This window comes from Mytilus edulis, chromosome 11 (genome assembly GCF_963676685.1).
Source record: "Mytilus edulis chromosome 11, xbMytEdul2.2, whole genome shotgun sequence".
In the NCBI taxonomy this organism is placed as follows: domain Eukaryota; kingdom Metazoa; phylum Mollusca; class Bivalvia; order Mytilida; family Mytilidae; genus Mytilus; species Mytilus edulis.
Genome location: NC_092354.1, coordinates 83,719,978 through 83,746,360, shown reverse-complemented (window position 1 = coordinate 83,746,360; position 26,383 = coordinate 83,719,978). Strand labels below are relative to the sequence as shown.

The window sequence follows — 26,383 nt, the reverse complement described above, 5'->3', positions numbered from 1 at the left end:
GGTTTTACTCTTATTAAACTTGATCAACTCTTGTCATCTTCCTGCTTAGCAGTTTCAAATAGGATGTCAATGGATCAAAAATAGAACTTGATAAATTTGATGAAGTGTTTTCCCAAGAATTGAAAAATATTCTAAATATGAATATATATATATAAACTAGTATTCAACTATACGAGCTATGTATATAAGTATAAAATTAATGAAATATACGGAAGTATTTAACCAAACAATATTCTATTCTAGTCAGTATACAAGTGTTCAACAATACGAACTATGAATATTAGTATATGATTAATTTAAGGAGGTGTAAAAATTGTCAATTAAACGAATTGTGTAGACCAATTCCATCTAGATAATTCTTATTATATGTAATAATGTATTTTAAATTAACATTTCAAATAAAATATCTTAGTCCATGGCTCTGAGATATAAGCATTGTTGTCATAAAAGGTAATTTCAAAAGATTTTTCCAGTTACTTTAAATGCAATAAGAATTGTCGATGTGATAACAAATATCTTGTGTTTTCAAATTTGATAAAGCAAAGCAGAAGTGTCAACATAAACACTTTGACAACACATATCATTTCTTTAAATGAATCAGTCAAGACTTATTTACATGATAAAATTGTGTGATGTCTGATAAATCAAGGCAAAAGTAATATACCGCTGTTTAAAATTCATAAATCGATTGGGAAAAAAACCAAATCTGGGTTACTAACTAAAACTGAGGGAAACACACCAACAATAAGAGAAGAACTACGACACAACAGAAACACAACATGAAAATGTAACACACACAGAAACGAACTATAATATAACAATGGTCATTTTACTGACTTGGTACAAGACATTTTAAGAAAACAAATTGTGGGTTGAACCTGGTTTTGTGGCATGCCAAACCTCCCGATTTTATGGCAATGTTGAACAATGTCACCTTCTAATAATTTATAAATCAATGCAACAGTGGTATACAGCTGTTCAAAAGTCATAAATCGATTAAAAGAAACAAATCTAGGTAACACACTTAAATAAAGGCAACAGTAATATACCGCTGTTCGATATTCATACATCGATAGAGAAAAAAACAAATCCGGGTTACAAACTAAAACCGAGGGAAACACACAGCAATAAAGGAAAAACAAAGGAACAACAGACACAAACGCAAAAATACATAGAAACAACTATTTGATAACAACTGCTATATTCCTGACTTGTTAAAGGTCATGGTAAGACATTCCCATTATAGGATATGCATGTCAAAGATGGATGTCAACTATTCAAAATATGTTATCATAATTTTTGAGTTTTTTTTCTAGTGTTTTGAAATTATGTATTTAAAAATACACATGTGTAGTATATGTGGTATATATATTGTATATCATACATCAATATGTATAAAACTAATATTTCTGTTTACCGTGATATAATGTTGACAGCAAATGCACCAGAATCGAGTCGTTGACAGACATATACAGGTTTACTGATAGATGATATAATATGTATATGTTAGCGGCAATAAGTGAAATTAGGCATTAAGCTTAAATCCTAGGCAATAAGCTGACGCCTAGGCATTAAGTTATTGCCTGATATTTTCAAGCATTAAGCTTATTTCCTGAAATCTGATGATGATTATTCATCCTATTGCCGAACATAATTTCAGGCAATAAGTAAACTCTGGAATTTATGCATATTTGGTGATTTATTCTTAATTTGAAGTCGTTTCTTAATTATATTTCTTATAATGCATGTATAGATATATTCATTTGACAGATCTTCAAATTGTAAGTTTATTCTGTAATTTTAAAAGTTAAAAAACAGAATTAACTCATATAATTTTTTACATGTTTTTGAGATATTACAAAAATATAAAATGGGGGGAGATTCTATAGAATAATTATAAAATGTATTTGAAAATTTGTACACTTTACTATTCGAGCTGGTTTAGACTAATCAAAAGTAGACAAAATTAAGATATGATTTTTTGCTCCCACCATTTTGGATAAGTATTTTTTTATTTTGATTGGCAATCATACCACATCTTCTTTTTAGCTCACCTGGCCAAAAGCTCCTATTCAAACGTATGTTAACTGCAGTAATAAGATAAAATATTTTTTTGATGTACTCACTATTTATATGAAAGATGCACGTTTATATATTTAATTTTGACTATTTACGATTAGTTTGTTCAATTCTAATATAAAAAAAAAGTTATATTGTTTTGACTCATTTTTTGTTTCAAAGAGTTTAAATGTACAAATATAATTATATAAAAATTATTTATTACCCTTAAATTTAAAATTTATAATTATTTTGTAATAATGAATCGGTTTCTTAATTATGTTAAATTGGATACAATTTTTCAATTTTTCATTTGCTATTTTCTTTTACGTCAATACTTAGGACAGCGGTTAGGACATCCTAGCTAAAATAATCCTCAGATAGCTTCGATGTGCATGCTGAGACATGTCGTAAGTCGGTCCCAACTTTATCCTAATTTCTGTCCTAAGAATATCTTGTAGGACCGATCTAAGGATAGTTTCGATAAACAGGCCCCAGTTCTCATAATGTTATTATGTAACAAATATATTTTTATTTAAATAAATGAATGTTTTTACTCGCATTTATATTTTAGGCATTAAGCTTAATCCCTGCACACATTTTCCAGGATTTTAGCTTAAATCCTAGGATTTAAGACTACTGCATAACATCATGTAGGCAATAGACTTACTGCTTAGGTTATTTCACTTATTGCCGCTAACATATATATATATACTACAAAGACAATATATAAGCATCAACAAAAAAGTTTGTCAATCTAAGAACTTTGTCATTATCCAAACAGGAAGTAATGTGGTTTTTTTTTTACAAAGACGTTATGACCTTTTGATCACATGGTCAACAGAACGATATAAGGTGGAAATATGATGGAGGTAATATACAAATTTTTAAGGTTAAACTTCAGTGTTGCTACCCCTAATATTAGTTGAATATTAGTGGCTTATCTTCATAAGACTATAATACATGACTGACAGTAATACACGACCAAACCTTAACTTGTTTCAACATCAACACGAATCACGTTATCATAGTATCCGCCATTACCACAACACTGTCTGCAGGAAACACTTATACTTACATCAAGTACTTGTTTACGTTTAGTTTGGATATTACAGTGTGTATCAAATTTTTTTTAAAATCAAAAATGCAATTGACTTTTCTTGTAATGTTGTTTCCTTTAAAAATCAAATGGCAATGATTGCTTGTTTGGCATATTCTGCTATCGGTGTGAATGTGTCAGATAACTGTATTGTATTATAAGCTCAACAGTAAAATTATGTTTAACTAAGTCCAAGTTTAAAGAAACAACACAGTTATCTCCATTCTGATGACACACAATAAATTCCACTTAATAAATATTTTGGCAAAAAAATGCCATAATTGAAAAAGTCCGCGAAACTATTGTATCGTCCTCAGCATCGAAATAATGTTACGTCATATGTATACTTTGGATGTCAAATATAAACACTAGACATATTTAACGTCCAATGAAAATTATCGTTACAAAGCAAATACCTTCGAATGCCATACTCCTGGCGTGGTACAGAATATTTTAAGAAAAATGGCGGGTTGAACCTGATTTAATGGAAGGCCAAACCTCCATTTTTATGACAATGTTAAAAATATCGCTTACGTGACAGTAATACAGCACAAACACACGCAAGAATATTCATAACAGAGAAATTTCTATAATAGTCGACGTGACAAGTAAACCACAGAACAACAACGATCTTATTCCATCAACACACCAACAATAAACACCATAGGATAGTGATAATTTGTAATATATGACAATCAATGATAAATGGCCCTACCTTAACATGTTTCGAACTCCATTTTCACTGCATCATAAAATCATCGACCATTTACATCAGAAAGTCATGTTGGGGAAACATTTATATTTGAAAAACGGAAATGACCTTCAAATCAATAGATAGTGTCGTATGAATATTAAAGTATAAAAAAAGTAAAAGTAGCATGAAGATCTATAATTAAAAATAATTAAAAACACATGGTATACTTTTCATTGTATCAATTTGTACCAAATGTGTTACCTGATTTCATTTTAAATGCGTTTCTGGGTCATCTTTATATATGTTTATATAAATTGCCTAAAATGTAATTTTAACACACTTTTATGTAAATATTTAAATATTAAATATTTTAAATTGGTACAAAACAAGAATGTGTCCCCAGTACACTAATGCCCCACTCACACTATCATTTTCCATGTTCAGTTGACCGTGACATTGGGGTAAAAACTCTAATTTAGCATTAAAATTAGAAAGATCATATCATAGGGAACATGTGTACCAAGTTTGAAGTTGATTGGACTTCAACTTCGTCAAAAACTACCTTGACCAAAAACTTTAACCTGAAGCGGGACAGACGGACGGACGGACGAACGGACGAACAGACGAACGGACAAACGGACGAACGGACGCACAGACCAGAAAACATAATGCCCCCCCAACTTTCGTAGGTGGGGCATAAAAAAAATATGCGCAGTAATTCGCTAGACCGGGTGAAATCGGATGCAGATTAGAAACTTTTGTAAGTCATTGTACATAAAATTTGGCTGCCTGATAAATAAATCAAAGATTTTGATATATAACAATATCGGTCAATGGACGTTGCAAACTTCAGCAACAAATTTCGTAATTTTAAACTTCTTCCTTAATTTAAGTTTATTCTCCGTCGTAATATATTTTTTTTTTTAAGTTTTGTTTTGATCAATCAGGCAAAAACTCAAGATTTCACCAAAGAAGCATTTATGTAGGCTTAAGATCAGATTCGAGCTATCTGACCAAACGAGACATTAAAAATTATAGCCAAATATATGTAAGGTTTTATTTGTCTCAGGGAGTTGAAATCATAGTTTCTTAAAACCTCATCATTTTAGAAAAAAAGTAAAATCATAAAAAAACTGAACTTCGAGTAAAACTCAAAACGGAAAGTCCGTAATCAAATGACAAAATCAAACACAAAAAAAATAAACACATCAAACGAATTGATAACAACTGTCATATTCTGAGTTGGTACAGACATTTTCTGATGAAGAAAATGGTGGATTGAACCTGGTTTTACAGCGCTAAAGTATGATAAGATTTTTTTTTAGGCCGATTTATTTTATTTCAAAAAAGTAAAATAACAAAAAAACAAAAATTCTAAACGGACCTTCCTAAGCACACATATCAAAAGAAAAGATAACAACAATTATAAGTATAAGGAAAGCAAACATGTATTAGTGTACATGTTATAAGTACAATAGTTGGTCGAATGCATGGTAAACAACGTCATTTAGGTATTGTATTTAACGATGTGTATATGGCGTATTTGTTAACTTTTAGCGGGTTTGAAATGATTAATTGTTTATAAGTAACAAATATTTCTCGAATCGCAGCACTGTAGTACAAGGAGTAAACAACAAACGTTCAATTATATCCACACAAATGAATTTAGAAACCACTCTGGCCTGTAGATCCTGACGTTTTATTAATGTTTATATGTTCTAATATTAAACGAGCTTTATTACTTTATAGTAATAGTTATTTTAACTTTAGTCGTCAGCTTGGTTTTTTAACCTCAATCCTTCTGTTTTTTGTTTTGTTTTTGTTTTTCAAGTTGGGAAAACGAAAAATCACCCAAATACTGAACTCAGAGAAAAATTCAATCGGAAAGTCCCTAATCATATGGCAAAATCAAATGACTAAACACATAAAAAACTAATGGACAAGAACTGTCATATTCCTGACTTGGTACAGGCATTTTCAAATGTAGAAAATAGTGGATAAACCTGGTTTTAAAGCGATAAACCTCTCACTTTGGTGACAGTCTCATAAAATTCCGTTATATTAACAATGATGCGTGAACTAAACAGACATAATAAATAAAATAGTCAAAATATGGATACAGCAGGCATTAAGGGATTTAGTCATGTAAAAAATTCGTCACAAATATTTTCATAAACTTTTATCAAAATCAAAGATTTAGACTTAAAACACCCTACTTTCTAATAAGTTAATTGTGGCATGCACATGTTGATACTGTTTATATTTGTTACACCATCTGTTATTTAATTGTGCGGTCATAACAGATGGCAGTCAATATTTTGTTAAAATTTGGTATAGGCTGTTTTGCATATGAAACTAATTGAAGCATACCAATGCTAATTGGTCTATACGAGCCATTTAAATTACGTTACCGTTACTGGTAGTTAAATCCTTATTTCCTTATTTTGCACAACTGTTTTGGAATTTTGGGTCGTCAATGCTCTTTAACTTTGTACTTGTTTGGCTTTACAAGTATTTTGATTGAAGCGTCACTGATGAGTCTTATGTAGACGAAACGCGCGTCTGGCGTATTAAATTATAATCCTGGTACTTTTGATAACTATATTTATTACCAAAACTTATATAAACATAATGGCTCGTTTTAAACCAGAGACATTTTCATAAAAGTATGTGATTGACTGTTCGGGGTACAAGTAGTATGCACCCTCCCCAAAACAATACCTTTGGGATGACAGACAGTATGGAACTCCATAGTTTATACACATGTATTCTATCATTCTTTGCTCTTCAGTTCACCATAAACTGGTTAAGGTTACTCACTTGTTAAAAGCCGAAACATTACTGCACAGAGATTGTAGTACCACAATTTGAAACGCATTAGATAGTTAAGTGTCTGTTTGTACTCATATTATATATTTGGGATTTGGGTGTTGCTATTAGTTGTGGTCTTTTGTACTCTCTAATATTTTTGTTTTGTTCTTTGATTTGTGATAATGAACCTAAACAAAACTTCCTTCGTTGTAAATATTCATTCGATTGATTTATAAACTTTAGGTGGACCATTTAGGACCTCCCAATAATATGATTTGAATTCGAGATCACGCATTAAAACATTGATCGTAATCACTGGTTTTATAATACATTATCACGGATTTAATTCTTAACTTATTTAAAACATACAATGAGACAACTGTCCACAAGAGACCAAATTAAAACATACTTAATTACACCTTGTTGTAATTCGTGATAATGGAATAAATACGTTGTAATTTTTAGCATGACCAAAATTGACTCGAGATTGCAAATTAAAGCTAGTATCTATCTTATAAACATTGAAATAAAAATAAAATGTCAACTGCATAAAAGTAAAGCTTTGATAGTACAACCTGAACGTATAAATAATTCCAGCTACTTGTGTGATCGTACACATTTGATTACTTATGACGGTTTGTGAGATGGAATGTTGGACATTTTTATTTCATTGGTAATGATATAATTAGTCAGTTTTAGATGCATTGTCGGCCATAAACAAAACCTTTACAACACATTTGACGTACCTGATACATAATGGTACATTCTCTCAAGTGTTTATATAAAACATTTTAATGTCTAACGATACACATAGTACAGATTAGTTAGGATTACGGGAAATTATTTGTGATACTTTTGCTGAGTATCTCCTATTGTCTCGAAGGAATTACATATATCAACCAATGTAAGATAGTGATAGGGTTTCAACATTAGGAATTACATATATCAACCAATGTAAGATAGTGCTAGGGTTTCAACATTTCTAATCGTATGTTTATCTGATTTTTCTTACAGGTTAGAATTTCCCTATTTTCAACATATTGTATTCTCATTTCCATAGTTTTTAAACTCTCAATGTATTGGTTTTAGTCGATTGATTTTAACTAAGGTATTAATTCATTTACTAAACAGATGTAAAAGTTTCAAATCATGGTCAGGTACAAATGATACTTGTACGTTACCATGGTTTCCTCCAAATAAAGAGTACCATGGAGACAGTGGTGGATGTACTGGTTCCCTAGTAACAGTTAGTGTCGGTGTACGACTCCAATTCTGGATTTCTGAGGTCTTCGTTGTAGGAAATGGATTTCGTGTGTTTTGTTTTTGTAGATTGAACGAATTGTCTAATCCAATGTAATTCCTTTCTACGACATTTTCAATGTCACTACTGTCATCGCTCGTGTCACTGTCCTGGACATATTTTTGTAGAATATTTGATTTTTTGGTTTGATGTCTTCCAATATTTACATTGTTCAAAATTCTGTTTTTCGATAATTGATCAGTTTTTTGGCCTGTTCTTCCAAAATTCGAAACAGATGATAATTTTGAAATACTTGATTTCCGCGGCGTCTGGTAAATATTTCGTTTGTCAACTGGTTGTAGAAATAATGACGAGATCTCGTTCTTTGGTGATGTAATCTCGTCCTTTTGTGGTGTAATCGAGTGTTTATTACTATACAAATCAAAGGGAGAGAAGAAGTGATTAAGTATAGTTATACCAGCTTGTTTCAACGTGTCATGGCCTCGATTGTCTGAATCGTCTTCACTGCTGTCACCAGAGTGAGGGAATATCTTAGAATTATCTTTATAACGGGTGTTGTAGCCAATTTGTATGTCAGCACAATTCCAGAATTCCTCCTGGTTACCACATCCTATACAACCATGGCCGTTGCTATTAGTTCCCCAACTGTTACCTACAACAACAACAAAATGGCAAAGTCATAAAAAAAACAATACGTGTGTTTGCCCTAACCCTACCTAAAAATAGCTGCCTACACAAAATCTTATATTGTCCTGATGTGATTTTTTTTAATCAGATAGGCATGAAGACTTGCAAATATGTGACGCTTTAGTTTCTCTTTGTCGACAAAAATGCCTACCTGCCTTCCCACTGTTTCAACCCTTGGTAGGACTTTCACAAACCAAAATATTTTCAAGAGTGGCCGAAAGGATGTCAGGTGATGATTGCATATCGAATCAATTTTGAACAAATAACATATTTTGAATCAAACATATTGGGATTACTTTCGAGGATGTTTGCTACTCTTGTTTACAAATATTTAACAACATATTTTAACATTTATCTCAAACGATTCATCTAATTTCTGTGAAGAACGATCTATGTTTGCCTTATTCAAACGTATCATTTAGGATTGTTAAAAGTGATAGAAGATGTTTCCAAATGAGTTAACACAAAGATCATATTACAATTCGAAGGGATCATTTCAAAATCATTGCTGCGAAATCTCATTTTTATAGCTTCCTCGCGAGCAATAATTGTATGGAAAGGTAAAGTAGTCTATGTTATGTATCTTATTAACCTATCAGACACTGCTCGCATGTTTTTACATAGTAATAGATAGTTCATCATTTTGTCAGTTTCAAAGAATTTTTATAAAATTTCAATAACAACTAAAACCAAATTACCAAACCAAAAGTAAATAATGGAACTTAATTTTAGTTTCTTGTGTACAATTTGGAGTTTAGTATGGCGTTCATTATCACTGAACTAGTATATATTTGTTTAGGGGCCAGCTAAAGGACGCCTCAGGGTGCGGGAATTTCTCGCTACATTGAAGACCTGTTGGTGACCTTCTGCTGTTGTTTTTTCCATGGTCGGGTTGTTGTCTTTTATAAAACATTCCCCATTTCCATTCCCAATTTTATTTAAGATGTTAACTGTAACAATTATAAAAGTTGACAGCGCCAGAACAAATATGGTGCCTCTAAAATTAGAGATAAAATATTCTTTATAAAAGTTAACAAATAAGAAATGTATTCAATGTGATGTAGAAAAATACATTATAAAAGTTATAAATTAACATCAACAAAACAATAATGACGTCCCTTATATAAGAGGTAAAAAAATACATCGTCAAAGTTAATATCGCCAAAACAATTATGAAGTCCCTTAAACTAGAGGTAAAAAATACATTATAAAAGTTGACATCGCCAAAACAAATAATGAAGTGTCATAAATTAAAGGTGAGAAAAAAACATTATAAAAGAACATCACCACAAAGAGTTACAACATTTCAGTGTTTATTCGCCAAAAATTATAATTATTGAATATAATTCAACATTAAAACAATATATTTGTCAATTTGATTACTTCAATTAAGTACATCAGTTATGTAAAACAGTATGGTCAGACCGTCAAATTATATAACAAATTAATAGGTTATTGCTACAAAAACCACAAGAACTACTAAATTGATCTGTCTCGTTTCTAATGTTTCTTATTTAAAATCAGCGATGAACACGGACGCATTGTAATATTTATATTGCGTTTTTCTTTTTCATTTTATTTTCACTGTCATAATAATTTAACTTGTTTCTATGACATAGCAATTTGTTTTTCCTTATTAACATTCAATTTATGTGGTTATATAGCAATTCCAAGTCAGAAAAATATGTTATTTCAAATAAAGTTATTGAATTTAAAAAAAAAATAGAAACAGAAAAAAATGCGATGAAAAGTAAATAGCTCAGTTACTATTTATGTCGACAATCCAAATTCAGAAGCGTTTGCAATTTAACATAACATTAATTAATTTGAAAAATAGGCAAGGTTGAAGCTTTTTTTATTCCACAAAAGTAATTGTCAATGCTTTTGACGTTTAAGAATTATTTAAATGAAATCGATGGCGTATGTACATAAAATATAATCAATTTGTAAAAGGACAAATCAAAGCTTTGTTAATAAGAACTTTTTGCCTCATGTTTATTGTTAAAGACCGTACGCTGACTTCTTGATATGGTTTGTAATTTTAGCGATTGTGTCATTGAGATTATTTTGATATTTTTACTCAGTGCAGAGTTCCCTCAAACGACACAAAAGATGAACATAACATTACCTGTTCGATACCGCCACTGTAGTACACACTGAGTACATTTAATATCACGTGGTAGCAGTAAGGTCATGTGATGAACTCCACTGTCATGTGGGTAATACCGTGTTCTGTATCGTCTGCTGCCTTCCACAATTCTCAGGGGATGCCGATCAAGACATCGTTGTGATACAGCTGTATGTGGATTGTTATGGGGGCATATTTTGAATTCGTAATAGCCTTTGTGATAAGCTGTAAGAACTACCTTAACCGGAAGCTTTCGTTTATAAGATGGGTATTTCCGGGTTATAACCCCTTGTGCATACTTTCCCCCTGCTTCATTCTCACGTGGTCCTTGGTACGGATCACCACAAGTGCCACATTTTCCTCCATTTAAACGTAAATTCTGCAATGAAATAAAGTTTAGCGTTAAAAGAAATATCAATGTATGATCATGTCGGTTTGACGTTTTCCACCAACTTTTCCACATGACTTCATCCTAGAAGTCAATACTTGAGTAATAACTTCATATATAGCAAACCTTTCTTAAATCATACGCTGAAAATTTTTGAAATTAAACATTATCTAAAATTTAACTCCATCAGGTAAGGTATCATTACATTACTGTTGTTCTTGTTGTAAGGTTCTATTTTTTTATAAAGCTCTTCGCCTACTTCATGTTTTATAAATCATTTGCTTTAAAATCTTCAGCATTGAACGCTCCTGATGAGACGAAAATTCCAACATATATGTCATAATCTATGAAACAAATATAGCTTGAAATCAACATGTTTCTATCACAGACTAATTGGTGCCTTCGGCTGTTTTCTGCCCTTTGGTCGGGATATTGTCTCTTTGACACATTCTTCATATCCGTTCTTAATTAATTGAAGTGTGTATCACGTGAAAAACGTGGAAAGGAGACAAGAATAAGAAAAAATAACATAAATTGATCATAAGTTTCAGACAAAATGTACATACTAAATGCCAGCGTGAAATATCAAAACAGGATTATCTCCCTTAGAATATGAAAAAATATTAACTACGAAAACTTGTAGTGTGTAATATTGATATATCTGTCTGACACGACCAATATTTAAACAGAGTATAATGCATGTACATTGATTCGTGCCCCAATGATGATCTTTTTGAAGATGAAAATAATTTCTGGCTTAAAAAAAATATGTCTAAAAAATAGAGAATGGAAATAGGGAAAAGTGTCAAAGAGACAACAACCCGACAAAAGAGCAGAAAACAGCCGAACGCCAACACTGGTTCCTCAATGCAGCGCTAAAATAAACACAACCGGTGGCATGCTTCGGCTGGCCCACAACACACATGTGTACTAGTTCAGTGATGATGGACGTCATACAAAACTCCGGAATATATAAACTAAAATTAAAAATCATACAAGACTAACAAAGGTCAGAGCCTCCTGACATCGGACAGGCACAGAAATCATAATATCATTGTATCATTAATGAGTTTGTTTATAGGGTCTATCCTGACTAGACATATTTCATTGTAACACAACGCATTACATTATTCTCTTTAAGAACTAATATGTGTTGGACCAGGAAATGCATACATAACCACAAAATATCAATATATCGATTGAGAAGAATAAATTAATAATAATTGACAACTTTGTACTTTGAACATTTAGTTGTGAAACTGTTGATAAAACCGACAAAAAAACACAACACCACATTAATTATAGCACGTGCACATTTAATCTTAATTACAGCCTTGTATCCATAACATGTATCTTCCAGTCTAATGCATGTATACATATATTAACATATTTACAAGATATGTCTTTGTCATGATAATAAAATTCATGAATTTTAACAACTAAATGCTAAAAGATGTAAAGAGTTTGAGTAAATGTGAAGTTATGTTTTTAATGGTTGTCACATGTTGAGTAGGATAAAGCTGAATATCATGACAAAAAGCAGGAGATAACGAAATTCGAAATTTCAAATATGGAACTGATTTTGATAACAATGGCAAAAAAGACTTACTGTAGTCGCCTACAGAGAAACAAAACATCTCAAAACACCGGAAACGTGCAAGGTGTCGTATATCTTATTCAATAAAGAAATCCTTAGAAATCCTGTATTAATACCTTTCTCGTGATCACTGTACGGTCTTCTTTTGTACAAGTATATATTTTTGTTTTGTATTTTATTGCATTCTTTTATGTAATTACGATTGTCCAATAAACTCAAAGTCAAGAGTAACATGAACAAAAATCGTTACGGGTTATTATCTAATATATGGGAGCCAGTAGTTATCAAAGGTACCAGGCTTATAATTTGATACACCAGACGGGCGTTTCGTCTACATAACACTGATAGTGACGCTCAGATCAAAACAGTTAGAAAGCCAAACAAGACCAAAGTTGAAGAGCTTTAAGGACACGACATTCCACAACAATCTTAACCAATGAACTCGATAAAGATCCGACAAATCAAGATTGCAACAAGTTCTGACTGAATTACATTAACTCCAAAAGTAGTATCGACCGGGTAAGCGTCGTCTATCGTATTCATTCCCCAGGTAATTTTGGTTTAGGATTACCCATTAAGATTGGTTGATTGGTGTTTGCTTTCGCCGCATGAGCACAAAACAATTCCATTATTGAAACAATCGAGAGTTATCACACATTAAATACTTATTTCATATTTAAAGGCTGCCAATTTATATAAATATTTTTTACATTCGTCTATTAAAAAATGAAACAAGAGATATTGAGGAATGTTCAAAACATATTGTCAAAAACAAATTATAGAACTAAAAAGGACATTTTGAGAATTTTCGATAATAAAAGATACGAATTTTCTATATTATAAGATAAGAATTTGCACTAATAAAAGATAAGAATTTTCAACAATAAAAGGTAAGAGTTTTCAAAAATTAAGGATAGGAATTTAAAAAAAAAAAGATAAGAATTTTCAAAAAAAAGATAAGAATTTTCAAAAAAAAGATCAGAATTTTCAATATAATAATATAAGAATTTACAATAGTTAAAGATCAGAATTTTCAATAATAAAAGATAGATTTTTCAATAATAAAAGATAAGCACCAATATAAGTATTTTTAATAATAAAAGATAAAGTATTTCGATCTTCAGCAAGACACTAACATCATAACAATTAAACCTTTTCTGGCTTATTCTGTATACACATAGCAAATTTCTAATCATTTGGAATACACATTGTAACATAATTTCTACTTTTCTGGTCCTTTCCATGTTTAAAGGCATTAGTTGTATACCACTGTTCAATAGTCATACATCGATTTAACTGAAACAAAACTGGGTCACAAACTTAAATGGACAGAAACACTTCAACTGCAAAAGGGAAAACAACGAAATAACAAAAACACTGCTACAAACGCCAACTGATATAGAAACGGACGTTTTGGTAGCAAGCCATATTCCTGACTTGACAGGACATATAATCATAATAAAAGTACTACGTTGATCGTGTTGTCAATTTTACCGAAATCAGGTATATATTATGGCCACTTTCATGATTTTTTATGTCTCATTACATAATACATAATACAAGTTAACCTAGGTCATTAACGCAAGTTTCCTATCGACAAGAATATTCCACATAAAATATTACTACTTCAGGCTTATTTGAAATAGTTATTATAAGTAGTTAAATCAATTAGATTGTGCATAAGATTGATCAGTTAATCAAATAGTCCTAGGAGTTCAGTATTGTTGTAATTTTACTTTTTCCACGTATGAGTTCTATTATCCCGTTGATATCTTTCGCCTCTTTTATACATTTTTTTTGTTTTTTGTCATATTTGAAATATGATGGTGTATCAATCTTGTTGGTTTATAATTAATTCATTAATTTATCATATGCATGTGACAATTAACAAAATATGGTACATAATGATATGACTAAGATTCTCCGCTGGTTTGAGGTTATACAAATCAGAATGGGTTTGAGTTTTTTCTTTCAAGTGTCTTGACAGAAATTCGTGAAGATAAAGTCAGTTTCAATATGAAGCCAGTTTTCTACAATCAGTTCTACATCAATGAAGATATTTTATTTCAATAGTTTCAAGGATACCAAGGTACCAGGATTATAATTTAATACGCCAGATGCGTGTTTTGTCTACATAAAACTCATCAGTGACGCTCAGATCAAAATAATTGTATACCCAAACAAGTACAAAGTGGGAGAGCATTGGGGACCCAAAATTCCAAAACAGTTGAGCCAAATACGTTTTAGGTAATCTATTCCTGGGATACGAAAATCCTTAGTTTTTCGAAAAATTCAGTTTTGTAACAAGAAATTTATAAAAATGACCACATAATTGATATTCATGTCAACACCGAAGTGCTGACTACTGTGCAAGTGATACCCTCGGGGACGAAACGTCCACCAGCAGTGGCATCGACCCAGTATTGTAAATAGTTATCAAAGGTATCAGGATTATAATTTAATACGCCAGACGCGCATGTCGTCTACATAAGACTCATCAGTGACGCTCAAATCAACATAATTGTATAGCCAAACTATTACAAAGTGGATTTCAACACCGTTTCAAATTATTAATACAAGTTTTCTTCAATTTAAGTTTTACATCTTAGAAGATATTTTATTTTAACACCTAAAATTATTGACGATAAAGTCAGTGTCAATATAATGAATGCCAGTCTTCTACAAAAGAGGGACGAAAGGTACCAAGGGACAGTCAAACTCATAAATCTAAAACAAACTGACGACGCCATGGCTAAAAATGAAAAAGACAAACAAACAACAGCACACACGACACAACATAGAAAACTAAAGAATAAACAACACGAACCCCACCAAAAAACTAGGGGTGATCTCAGGTGCTCCGGAAAGGTAAGCAGATCCTGCTCCACATGCAGCACCCGTCGTGTTGCTTATGAGATAACAAATCCGGTAAATAGTCTAATTCGGTAGGTCACATTCATGAAAGGGAAGGGGATATAAGTTTTACATCTTAGAAGATATTTTATTTTCACACCTAAACTTCTTGATGATAAAGTCCGTACTAGATTAGTAATGTCAGTTTTCTACAATATAAATTTAACTATAAGAAGATATCTTATTTAAACATCTAAATAGTAATTTTCTTTATAAACCCAAATGGAGATCGATTACACGGAACACAACAACGGGGTTTTCGTGTGAGCCAGTGTACGAAATAATGGTAAAAATCAAATAATACATGGAAGATTATATAATAAATCCGTTCAGTGAAAGTTATTGGAAAAAGTAAAATCACAAAAATACTGAATTCCGGGGGAAATTCTAAACGCCAACCCTTTGAACATTATTGTAACGTGTTGATTTTTTGTAACATTCAGATTTCAGATATTCAGGATGTTAGACAAGCCATTAAACCAGGTTCAACTCCTCATATTTTTTTTTTAGAATGTCCTGTACTAAGGAACATGGACGTTGCTATGAAATAGTGTGTGTGTCGTGTGCTAAGGAACATGGAAGTTGCTACATGTATGAAATAGTGTGTGTGTCGTGTACTAAGCATGGAAGTTGCCATGAAATAGTGTGTGTGGCGTTTTATCGGTAATGGTCTATTTATAGAACATGGAAGTTGCTATGAAATAGTGGCGTTTTATCGGTAGTTGTCTATTTATAGTTAAAGTATTTCTCTCAGATTTAGTTTGCCACCCGAATAAGTTATCGCTAAATTAATTTATGACTACTAAACAATGGTATACTAGTATTGCTTTTAATTCACTCTCATGGTAGTTTAAATATTATTAAAAGTTAAGGAAATGAAATTAAAATTCACTAACTTTCTTTTAATTTACCTCCATTAAAAAAGTTTTTATAAAAAAGGAGTTAAAGAGATGATAACCCTTTATGACCAAAGTTAGACTAAAAGTTTTATATTAAGGATGTACTTAGGTGAAGGATGTACTTAGGTGAAGGATGTACTTAGGTGAGGGATGTACTTAGGTGAGGGATGTACTTAGGTGAAGGATGTACTTAGGTGAGGGATGTACTTAGGTGAAGGATGTACTTAGGTGAAGGATGTTCTTAAGTGAAGGATGTACTTAGGTGAAGGATGTACTTAGGTGAAGGATGTACTTAGGTGAGGGATGTACTTAGGTGAAGGATGTACTTAGGTGAAGGATGTACTTAGGTGAGGTTTTATATTAAGGATGTACTTAGGTGAGGTTTTGGAATTTGTGACAAATGTTCGGACTCCTTGGTGTTTTTCCATACAATACAATGTAAAATATTTTGCCCCATAACACCCATTTATTTTTTTCACATAGGACTAAATAGCTCATGAAAGGTCATTTACCAAAATTTTAGAAGATTCTTAATTTTCTTTCTTTTGTTTTGAGACCCAATAATACCAATGCAAATATAAGGTAAAAGTTAGAGTCAGCCTTTTTCCGCCATATTTTAATTCTCAAATATCTCGAAAAGGAGGTCCATGACCTATCAATATTTTTAGCTTATGTTTATCCTTAATTGATGCTCTACCAGCTTATAGTATCAATTTTAACTTCTTAATTCATTAATTTTCACCTAACCTCACCTAAGTACATCCTTAACGTCCATTTAGTCAACTGTTCTTGGGAAATTGTAGCCTCAATTTCTTTATAGTTATAACTTCAGACCAACAAATTAAGAAATTTATGTTTTCAATAGTTTCAACTGGTAAGCACTGATTCGTGGACTCATACAACTCGTCAAGCCGCTAAATGGACCCGGACAGTACAAGTAAAGATAAATAAATCTTCATTACTGTTTAGCGTCCGAAGCCCTTGCCCGGGTTTACCTTCCACACTTTTATTTTGGGTTTAACATGCATATTTATGATTGTAGTTGAATGTATTTTGTTGGTAATGTTTAAAAGTTTTCTTAGTAACGCCGTATAATTCAGTTTTTTTAAGCATTTGAAACGCGTCTCCTTTTTCCGGAATATGATCTTTCGAAGTCGAAGTCAGTCAAAGAAGAAGAAGGAAAAAGAAGAAGAAGAAGAAGAAGAAGAAGAAGAAGAAGAAGAAGAAGAAGAAGAAGAAGAAGAAGAAGAAGAAGAAGAAGAAGAAGAAGAAGAAGAAGAAGAAGAAGAAGAAGAAGAAGAAGAAGAAGAAGAAAAAGAAGCTGTTTATGGTTGTGTTACAATCTTAGTTTTATTAAGTGCAGGACATAAACAATTTACACAAACATTCTGGCTCAAAACGATCAATTTAAATATATTTTGAAAATAAAGATTTTAATTGTTGTTAAATGTCTTTTAAAGTTCTGTTTTCCATCACTGTGTTATCCTTGGTTAATCATTAGAAAGTCGTAAACTAAGGACAATACCACCTTATACAAACAAACAAAATACAATTATTCTGACATAAACATGACATACATTAACTCATCATAGCAACTAGGATCAATATCGTACACGCTTTTTGTTTACAAAAGACTCATCAGTGACTTTTGAGTCTAAATTCATCAAATTTAAATTGAAGGTCAAGGCCATAAAGGACCCAAATATATTAATATATTAAAAGATTTTCCAAACTAGTCCAAAGTAATCTATCCTTTTTTTCAGTGAGAAATATGACAGTTGTTGTCCATTCGTTTGATTTGTTTGAGCTTTTGATTTTAAGTTTTGATTTTGGACTTCACATTTTGAATTTCCTCGGAGTCAAACGGCAAAAACAACGTTCAATAAACGAGAATAAATCAAACTAGAACTGACCATACCAACTTTTGGTCGTCAATACCAACTAATGTAATTAGAAATAAGAAGATGTGGTATGAGAGCCAATGGAACAACTCATCATCCAAGTTATAAATTGTAAGGTTAGCCATTATAGGTCAAAATACGATCTTCAACACGAAGACGCGGCAAACATCGAACAGCAAGCTTAAAGGTTCCCCAAAATGAGTATTGTACAATTCAAAAAGGATAATAACGGTTTAATTTATGTTAAAAAACGAGAGTCACTTATCAACAAACAACAACGATTAAATAACAGGTTCTGCATTTACACAATAAAGGTAACCAACGGAAGACAATAATAGTTAAAGGTATCAGGATTATAATTTTTAATTTTATAAGTTGAAGAGCATTGAGAACCCAAAATTCCCAAAGGTTGTGCTAAATACGGCTATCGTAAGATGGAATACACAGAACACGACTGACCAACACGACATTAAAAGTGCATTGAACAATTTCTTTTGAATAAGGCGACTGCAGTTAAAAAATTGGAAACAACGCGTTTAATAATTTCTTGTGTCCGAAGCGCTTTTCTGGATTTAGCTTTATCAGGAACGCTCAAGGCCAATCATTTGAAATTCGAAGATGTATAAATACTGAAACCGTTGAAGAGCTATATGTAAAAAGTACCTAAAATAAATAGCCGAATTCATCTTAAGCAAACTTTGCCTGAGGGAGTTAAAACCTTAGTTTTTAAATAATTTCAAAATTTATAAACGGACAGTTCTGGCAAAGTGTGTTAAACCATGTCAATACCGAAGTACTGACTACTGAGCTAATGATACCCTCGGGGACTGATAGTCCACCAGCAGAGGTATCGACCCAATGATGTAAAAAAATTGGAAAAAACACGTGTAATAATTTCTTGCGTCCGAAGCGATTTTCTGGATTTACCTTCATAAGGAACGCTCAAAGCCGATCATTTGAAATCCAAAGATGTATAAGTACCGAAACCGTTGAAGAGCTATATGTCAAAAATACCTAAAAATAAATAGCCAAGTTCATCTAAAGCCAACTTTACATGAGGGAGTTGAAACCTTAGTTTCTGAAATAATTTCACAATTTATAAACGGACAATTTTATTAAAGTTTGTTAAATCATGTCAGTACCGAAGTACTGACTACTGAGCTGATAATACCTTCTGGGACTGATAGTCCACCAGCAGAGGTATCGACCCAGTGATGTAAAAAATTGGAAACAACACGTTTGATAATTACTTGCGTCCGTTAACCAATGTTCCAGTCTTGAAAATTGATAAGGAAGAGATAAGCCAAATTGATAAAATAAAAGCTAAGAAGCAGTAACTCTAAAGAGCGAGTCCGCGTATATTGACAAATTAAGCGTCACCTTCAATTCCTGCATTTTAAAAACAAAAGCGGTCAGATCAAACCACTGTTCTAGGACTTATAGTTCTAAGACCGAAATATTAAACAGAAAAAAAATATTCCAAAGGCACATGTAAAGTCATTAGTAGAAAACAAATCGACAACGCCGGGGCAATAAAAAAGTAAAGAGATGGAGGGACATAAGTATACAAAAGACATTATTTAAAACTGAGCTACGCAAACTATCCCAAACAGCTGCATGATATCAGTTGCTACAGATAAGTACTAAGAAGGGCATATAACAGACGGATACCAGGTGCAACGGAAGAGTTCTATGCAGAGCCTACATAAGATAGACTGGGATCTCGCTATATATATCACCTTGTTCTATAAAAAAATATGAACATTTATCTAGACAAGTGAAACAGTCTTTACATAAGATAGACTAGGATCTCGCTATATATATCACCTTGTTCTATAAAAAATATGAACATTTATCTAGACAAGTGAAACAGTCTTTACATAAGATAGACTGGGATCTCGCTATATATATATCATCTTGTTCTATAAAAAATATGACCATTTATCAAGATAAGTGAAACAGTCTTTACATAATATAGCACACTTAACATAAACACCAATGAAAAACTGAGAATAAATACAGGTTCCCAAAAAATATAAGTAAATAAAATTGAGAATGGAAATGGGGAATGTGTCAAAGAGACAACAACCCGACCAAATAAAAAACAACAGCAGAGGGTCACCAACAGGTCTTCAATGTAGCGAGAAATTCCCGCACCCGGAGGCGTCCTTCAGCTGGCCCCTAAACAAATATATACTAGTCCAGTGATAATGAACGCCATACTAATTTCCATATTGTACACAAGAAACTAAAATTAAAATAATACAAGACTAACAAAGGCCAGAGGCTCCTGACTTGGGACAGGCGCAAAAATGCGGCGGGGTTAAACATGTTTGTGAGATCTCAACCCTCCCCCTATACCTCTAACCAATGTAGAAAAGAAAACGCATAACAAAACGCACATTAAAATTCAGTTCAAGAGAAGTCCGAGTCTGATGTCAGAAGATGTAACCAAAAAAAATAAACAAAATGACAATAATACATAAATAACAACAGACTACTAGCAGTTAACTGACATGCCAGCTCCAGACTTCAATTAAACTGACTGAAAGATTATGATTTCATCATATGAACATCAGGCACAATCCTTCCCGTTAGGGGTTTAGTATCATACCATCATAACATATATGAGAAGAACATAACCCGTGTCATGCCAACAACTATTTTTAGAATAAATGTGTTTAGTTCCGATGCAAAGACCTTATCAGTGACTCAATATTAACGCCAAAATATGCAATCTTTAATGACTTGACAACAGTATCGTAATTATATCCCTTCTTAATAAGTCTATTCAAAGGTTTTTTAAGTTTCTGAGGTGAATACTGACACCTTTGTGCTTTATAAAGAATATTTCCATAAAAAATTGGATGTGAAATACCTGAACGTATTAGAAGTCTGCATGTTGAGCTATATTTACGAATGATGTCTTTATACCGATGATAAAATTTAGTAAATGTTTTGACTAGTTTGTGATATCGAAAACCCTGGTGTAATAATTTTTCAGTAATACATAAATTTCTCTCGTTAAAATCTAAAACATTGTTACATACACGAGCGAATCGTACAAGTTGAGATATATAAACACCGTAAGATGGTGACAAGGGAACGTCACCATCTAAAATTTACTTTTAGTTTTTGGTTGGGATTCGTGTTGCTCAGTCTTTAATTTTTCTATGTTTTGAGAACTGTCGTTTTGTAGCTTTCCTTTTTCATAAGATGGAATTGTCAATTAATTTTCTACTTTGAATTTGAATATGCCTTTAGTATCGTTCGCCTCATTTTGAAATATGATAGTTTTTTACTTGAAATATGTTGTGCATCTATCTTGTTGGATTATATGTCATCTTGTATTCATTAATTTATCATATAACTGTGACAATTAAAAAGGTAATGATAAAAAACGAGTAATTGCAAGGTTCTGTGAGGTTTTGTAAACTATTATAATTTTAACGGGTTTTTCTTTATAACAGGAGTCTCACGGAAATTCTTGCTGATAAAGTCTGTATCATAACTATAAATTCTTTAAGGCAATAGCACAAGATTAAGGTGTATTCAACATTTAAATAGCAAACATTTGAACTAGAATGGCTATAGATTGGTAGTGATCATTTGAACTAGAATGGCTATAGATTGGTAGTGATCATTTGAACTAGAATGGCTATAGATTGGTAGTGATCATTTGAACTAGAATGGCTATAGATTGGTAGTGATCATTTGAACTAGAATGGCTATAGATTGGTAGCAATCATTTGAACTAGAATGCCTATAGATTGGTAGTGATCATTTGAACTAGAATGGCTATAGATTGGTAGTGATCATTTGAACTAGAATGGCTATAGATTGGTAGTGATCATTTGAACTAGAATGGCTATAGATTGGTAGTGATCATTTGAACTAGAATGGCTATAGATAGGTAGTGATCATTTGAACTAGAATGGCTATAGATTGGTAGTGATCATTTGAACTAGAATGGCTATAGATTGGTAGTGATCATTTGAACTAGAATGGCTATAGATTGGTAGCAATCATTTGAACTAGAATGGCTATAGATTGGTAGCAATCATTTGAACTAGAATGCCTATAGATTGGTATTGATCATTTGAACTAGAATTGCTATAGATTGGTAGTGATCATTTGAACTAGAATGGCTATAGATTGGTAGTGATGACTAGATGTTACAATAGCAATCATTTGAACTAGAATGGCTATAGATTGGTAGTAATCTCATGAACTAGAATGGCTATAGATTGGTAGTGATGACTAGAGGTTACAATAGCAATCATTTGAACTAGAATGGCTATAGATTGGTAGTGATGACTAGATGTTACAATAGCAATCATTTGAACTAGAATGGCTATAGATTGGTAGTGATCATTTGAACTAGAATGGCTATAGATTGGTAGTGATGACTAGATGTTACAATAGCAATCATTTGAACTAGAATGGCTATAGATTGGTAGTGATGACTAGATGTTAGGGTCTGCACGGTCAGTGACTTGGTGGGGATTGGAGGGAAAACGACTGGTTGTTCCGGGTTACCCGGTTATTAGGTCCGAGGCAACAGTTTGATGATTTTCTTTCCGTACAAACATATAGTCCATAGTATGATCAGTGAATAATAAAATAACGGTACTAATTTTCTTGCACCAGATGCGCATTTCGACAATACATGTCTCTTCAGTGATGCTCGTGGCCTAAATATTTGAAATCCAAAGCTTATATAAAAGATGGAAGAGCTAATCCAAAAGGTCCAAAAAGTATAGCCAAATATAAGTGATGAGGTCAAGTTAAAAAGTTAGTAAGAGTTGGTAATTTTATTTAATCATTTTAAATTTGGTTCTTTTATTTATGTTGTATTTACTTATTACATTTTCCTCTGATATTTCATATATTAATTCATTGGTTGAACCTAAATAAGATTGTTTTCCATTCGTGTGACTATACTAAATTTTAATGAGCTAATATAAAGGCTGTTCTACTGATATTATCGTTTGAATCTAGAGATGATTGTTTTCCTTTTTTGTGATGACTAGTATATTAAATGGGCTTATCTCATTTGTGGGGAACTATTAAATAAAAAAATCTCTTATATTTATTAAAAGAAAACTCACCTCCCTTCCTCCACAGTACAGCTGATTGTCATTGTAATTAACTGGAGCGTCTGGATTCTCCCGCCAAATAGAAGATCTCTGCGGGGGGTCAGCCAGATATCCATGCTGATGGGTCTTGTGAATCCCAATAATTATAATCAAACCATACCAAGTTACTGTCATCATCGTTACCTGAACCAACAATGAGAAAAAATGAAGGAGACCAATCAATTCTCTTCCATATTATTACAATGTTCTTTGCCAACAATGAGAAAAAAAACGACGAAGACCAATCAATTCTCTTCTATATTATTACACTGTCATCTGTCAAAAAATAAAATAGATAGGTAAAACAACTCAAAATTTTAATTTAAAACAGTTGACATTTATTTACAAAAAAGTAGGTAATTATGTAAGAAAAATACTAGCAAATTGAAGAATACGATTAAAGATATGTATGATTAAGAGAAAAAGAACAGTAAATTGTTTTAAAAAAATAAAAATTGCTCGTATGTCAGACACAGATAGTCCATACATGATTCATATATGAAAAATGTTTGATCAAAACTGATATTTTAACTATACTGACTAACTTTTCATTTATCTTATCATTGTTTAATGAAAGGAACACATTTTTAAATCTTATTTATCAATGTATCTTATCGCATTCAAATCTGTTTTACAATCTGTTAACTAATTATAGTTAGCAGATAAATTGCTTTATCCTGATTAAGAGTAATTTCTCGCAATTTGATTGGCTGATATTGTCCTTATATTGGAATTATCTCCCTTATTTATTACGTCATTTGGAATTATCTCCCTTATTTATTACGTCAATTGGAATTATCTCCCTTATACCATTGACCTAACAAAAAAAAATTTAGTTGCTTTATAGTCATAATATTTATACTTTTTCACAGTTTTAGATTAAATATCTAAAATATATTATTGATATTGTCCTAATTGAATTTGAATATCATATAAATAATATGTAATATAACAAAATCAGGATAAATTCGTTACACAGTGTTCAATTGTCCTAATACAGAATTTATCGGGTCAATACATTCTCGTATTAGGACAATTGCACACTGTGTTACTAATATTATTCTGCAACTAGTTGTGTTTATTTCCTAAATCTGGTAACATGGCTATATTTTATATAATGTCAATTTTATCATGAAACTCTTTTTCCACAGTCAGGGGTTCATTAAGATATGAAAATAAGTTTGACATTTGCGTTAAGATTTAAAATGCTATCAATGTGTATCAGTTTAAGTTGCAGTTTAAAAACAATATTAGGTCAATGTCATAAAAATATAAACTTTTTTGTTCTCGCGCAAAACTGGGTAAGTGCTCGGTAGAACCTCGCTCTTCTCCAGTTACTCAGCCTCATACAAAAAATTTATATTTTTCTTTCATTGACCTAATATTGTATATTTAATAAGTTGGTAAACTTGTTTCATAGAAAACAAGTCATTATGTAAGATGCTTTGTATAAACTGTGTCATTCTGTTAGTAAACAATTTTATTTTATAGAAAACAAGTCACTATTTGAGATGCTTTTATGCATATGTCGACATAAAATTGGTGCTTGATACATTTGGACGAAATATTAAAATATAGGTACCAATATCATTCAACAATATTTCGTATAATCAATCTGGTAATACTTTGTCGCAATAAAGTGCAATACATATGAAAGAAATAATAATAATTTACCTGTGTTGTGAGTACAGTTATTCCTTACATAATTCTAATTCGTATGGAGCTATTATCCATTCAACATCTCCGTGAAGTTAAATAAGTACAAACAATAGGATTTATCTTCCGATTAATATATTATTGACGTACAACATGATTAACAATATATTCCGTGGTGGCGATGTGTGATTATTTTTTATTAGTAAGACAATAAAATAATAATTAAATATTCGTAAATAAGATGTACATCGGGTGCTAATAAAATTGCTTGTAAATTTGCTGGTAAAATTGTGTCGCCATAAAGTGCAATACATGTGAAAGAAATCATAATAATTAAATGTAAAAAAAAAAATAATATACCTGTTTTGTAAGTACAGCTATCCTTTACATAATTCTAATTTTTTATGGAGCTATTATCTTTTCAACATCTCCGTGAAGTTAAATAAGAACAAACAATAGGATGTATCTTCCGATTAGTATATTATTGACGTACAACATGGTTAACTATATATTCCGTGGTGATTATTTTTTATTAGTAAGACGATAAAATGATAATAAAATAGTCGTAAATAAGATGTATATCAGGTGCTAATAAATAATGGTATGCGAGGAAATTATTACAAATAACATAAATACAGTTGTTATATAGGTAGATAGTAAAACATGATAAACAAAACGGGATAGCATTGTCGCATTCCCTATTTAAACAGGTCGAGAACTCTAGATTTCCTGACGTTAGAATATATTTGCATAGTAATTTCCAAAACACAAGGCCAATATGGCCTTGAAAAACTGACCAATCGACTCAATGAACTACAATGCATTGTGGGCTACTACGAGTAAACTACTACTTAAAACACGTGGAATTAGTGGGAAAACAGTCAATTAATATATTGTCTGGGACTCTCATTACTAAAGTTTTTATTCTGCAAATATATTTAATGTAAAATATATAACGTAATCTTCAATTTGAATGCTCAGATTAAAAAAATATTGTTTATTGGCTTCACGATTCGACTTTCTTTTTCGCCTTGCAAAAGTGGTTGAACCGGTTTTGTGCATTGTTATGAATTGAACCTGCATTAATTTCACGACATGTCACAGTGAAATATCAAATAAAGTGACCCGTGACTTTCCAGTAAGAAAATCATTT

The 26,383-nt window shown here is 31.7% G+C and overlaps 1 protein-coding gene across 2 annotated transcripts; it reads right to left on the bottom strand.

Moving 5' to 3' along the window:
- Nucleotides 1-7,312: 7,312 nt before the first annotated feature.
- LOC139496454 (uncharacterized) lies at nt 7,313-25,696 on the bottom strand. 2 transcript variants are annotated; one of them, XM_071285074.1, is made up of 4 exons: nt 25,591-25,696; nt 23,548-23,718; nt 10,739-11,117; nt 7,313-8,575 (listed from the first exon to the last, which is right to left on the bottom strand). In XM_071285074.1, exons 2-4 carry the CDS (start codon nt 23,710-23,712, stop codon nt 7,779-7,781), a joined length of 1,341 nt encoding a protein of 446 aa, XP_071141175.1. In that variant the 5' UTR covers nt 23,713-23,718; nt 25,591-25,696; the 3' UTR covers nt 7,313-7,778. The 2 variants fall into 2 exon arrangements, with proteins under 2 accessions (XP_071141175.1, XP_071141174.1); XM_071285073.1 differs by lacking the exon at nt 25,591-25,696 and having other exon boundaries at nt 23,548-23,776.
- Nucleotides 25,697-26,383: the final 687 nt, after the last annotated feature.

What these genes read in the sequence shown, in the direction of transcription:
- LOC139496454 (XM_071285074.1), bottom strand. Translation starts at nt 23,712, where the DNA reads ATGATGACAGTAACTTGGTATGGTTTGATTATAATTATTGGGATTCAC. An exon ending in TGTACTGTGGAGGAAGGGAG is followed by an intron (nt 11,118 to 23,547) that starts GTGAGTTTTCTT and finishes ATTTCATTGCAG; the next exon opens with AATTTACGTTTAAATGGAGG. An exon ending in ACAGTGGCGGTATCGAACAG is followed by an intron (nt 8,576 to 10,738) that starts GTAATGTTATGT and finishes TTGTTGTTGTAG; the next exon opens with GTAACAGTTGGGGAACTAAT.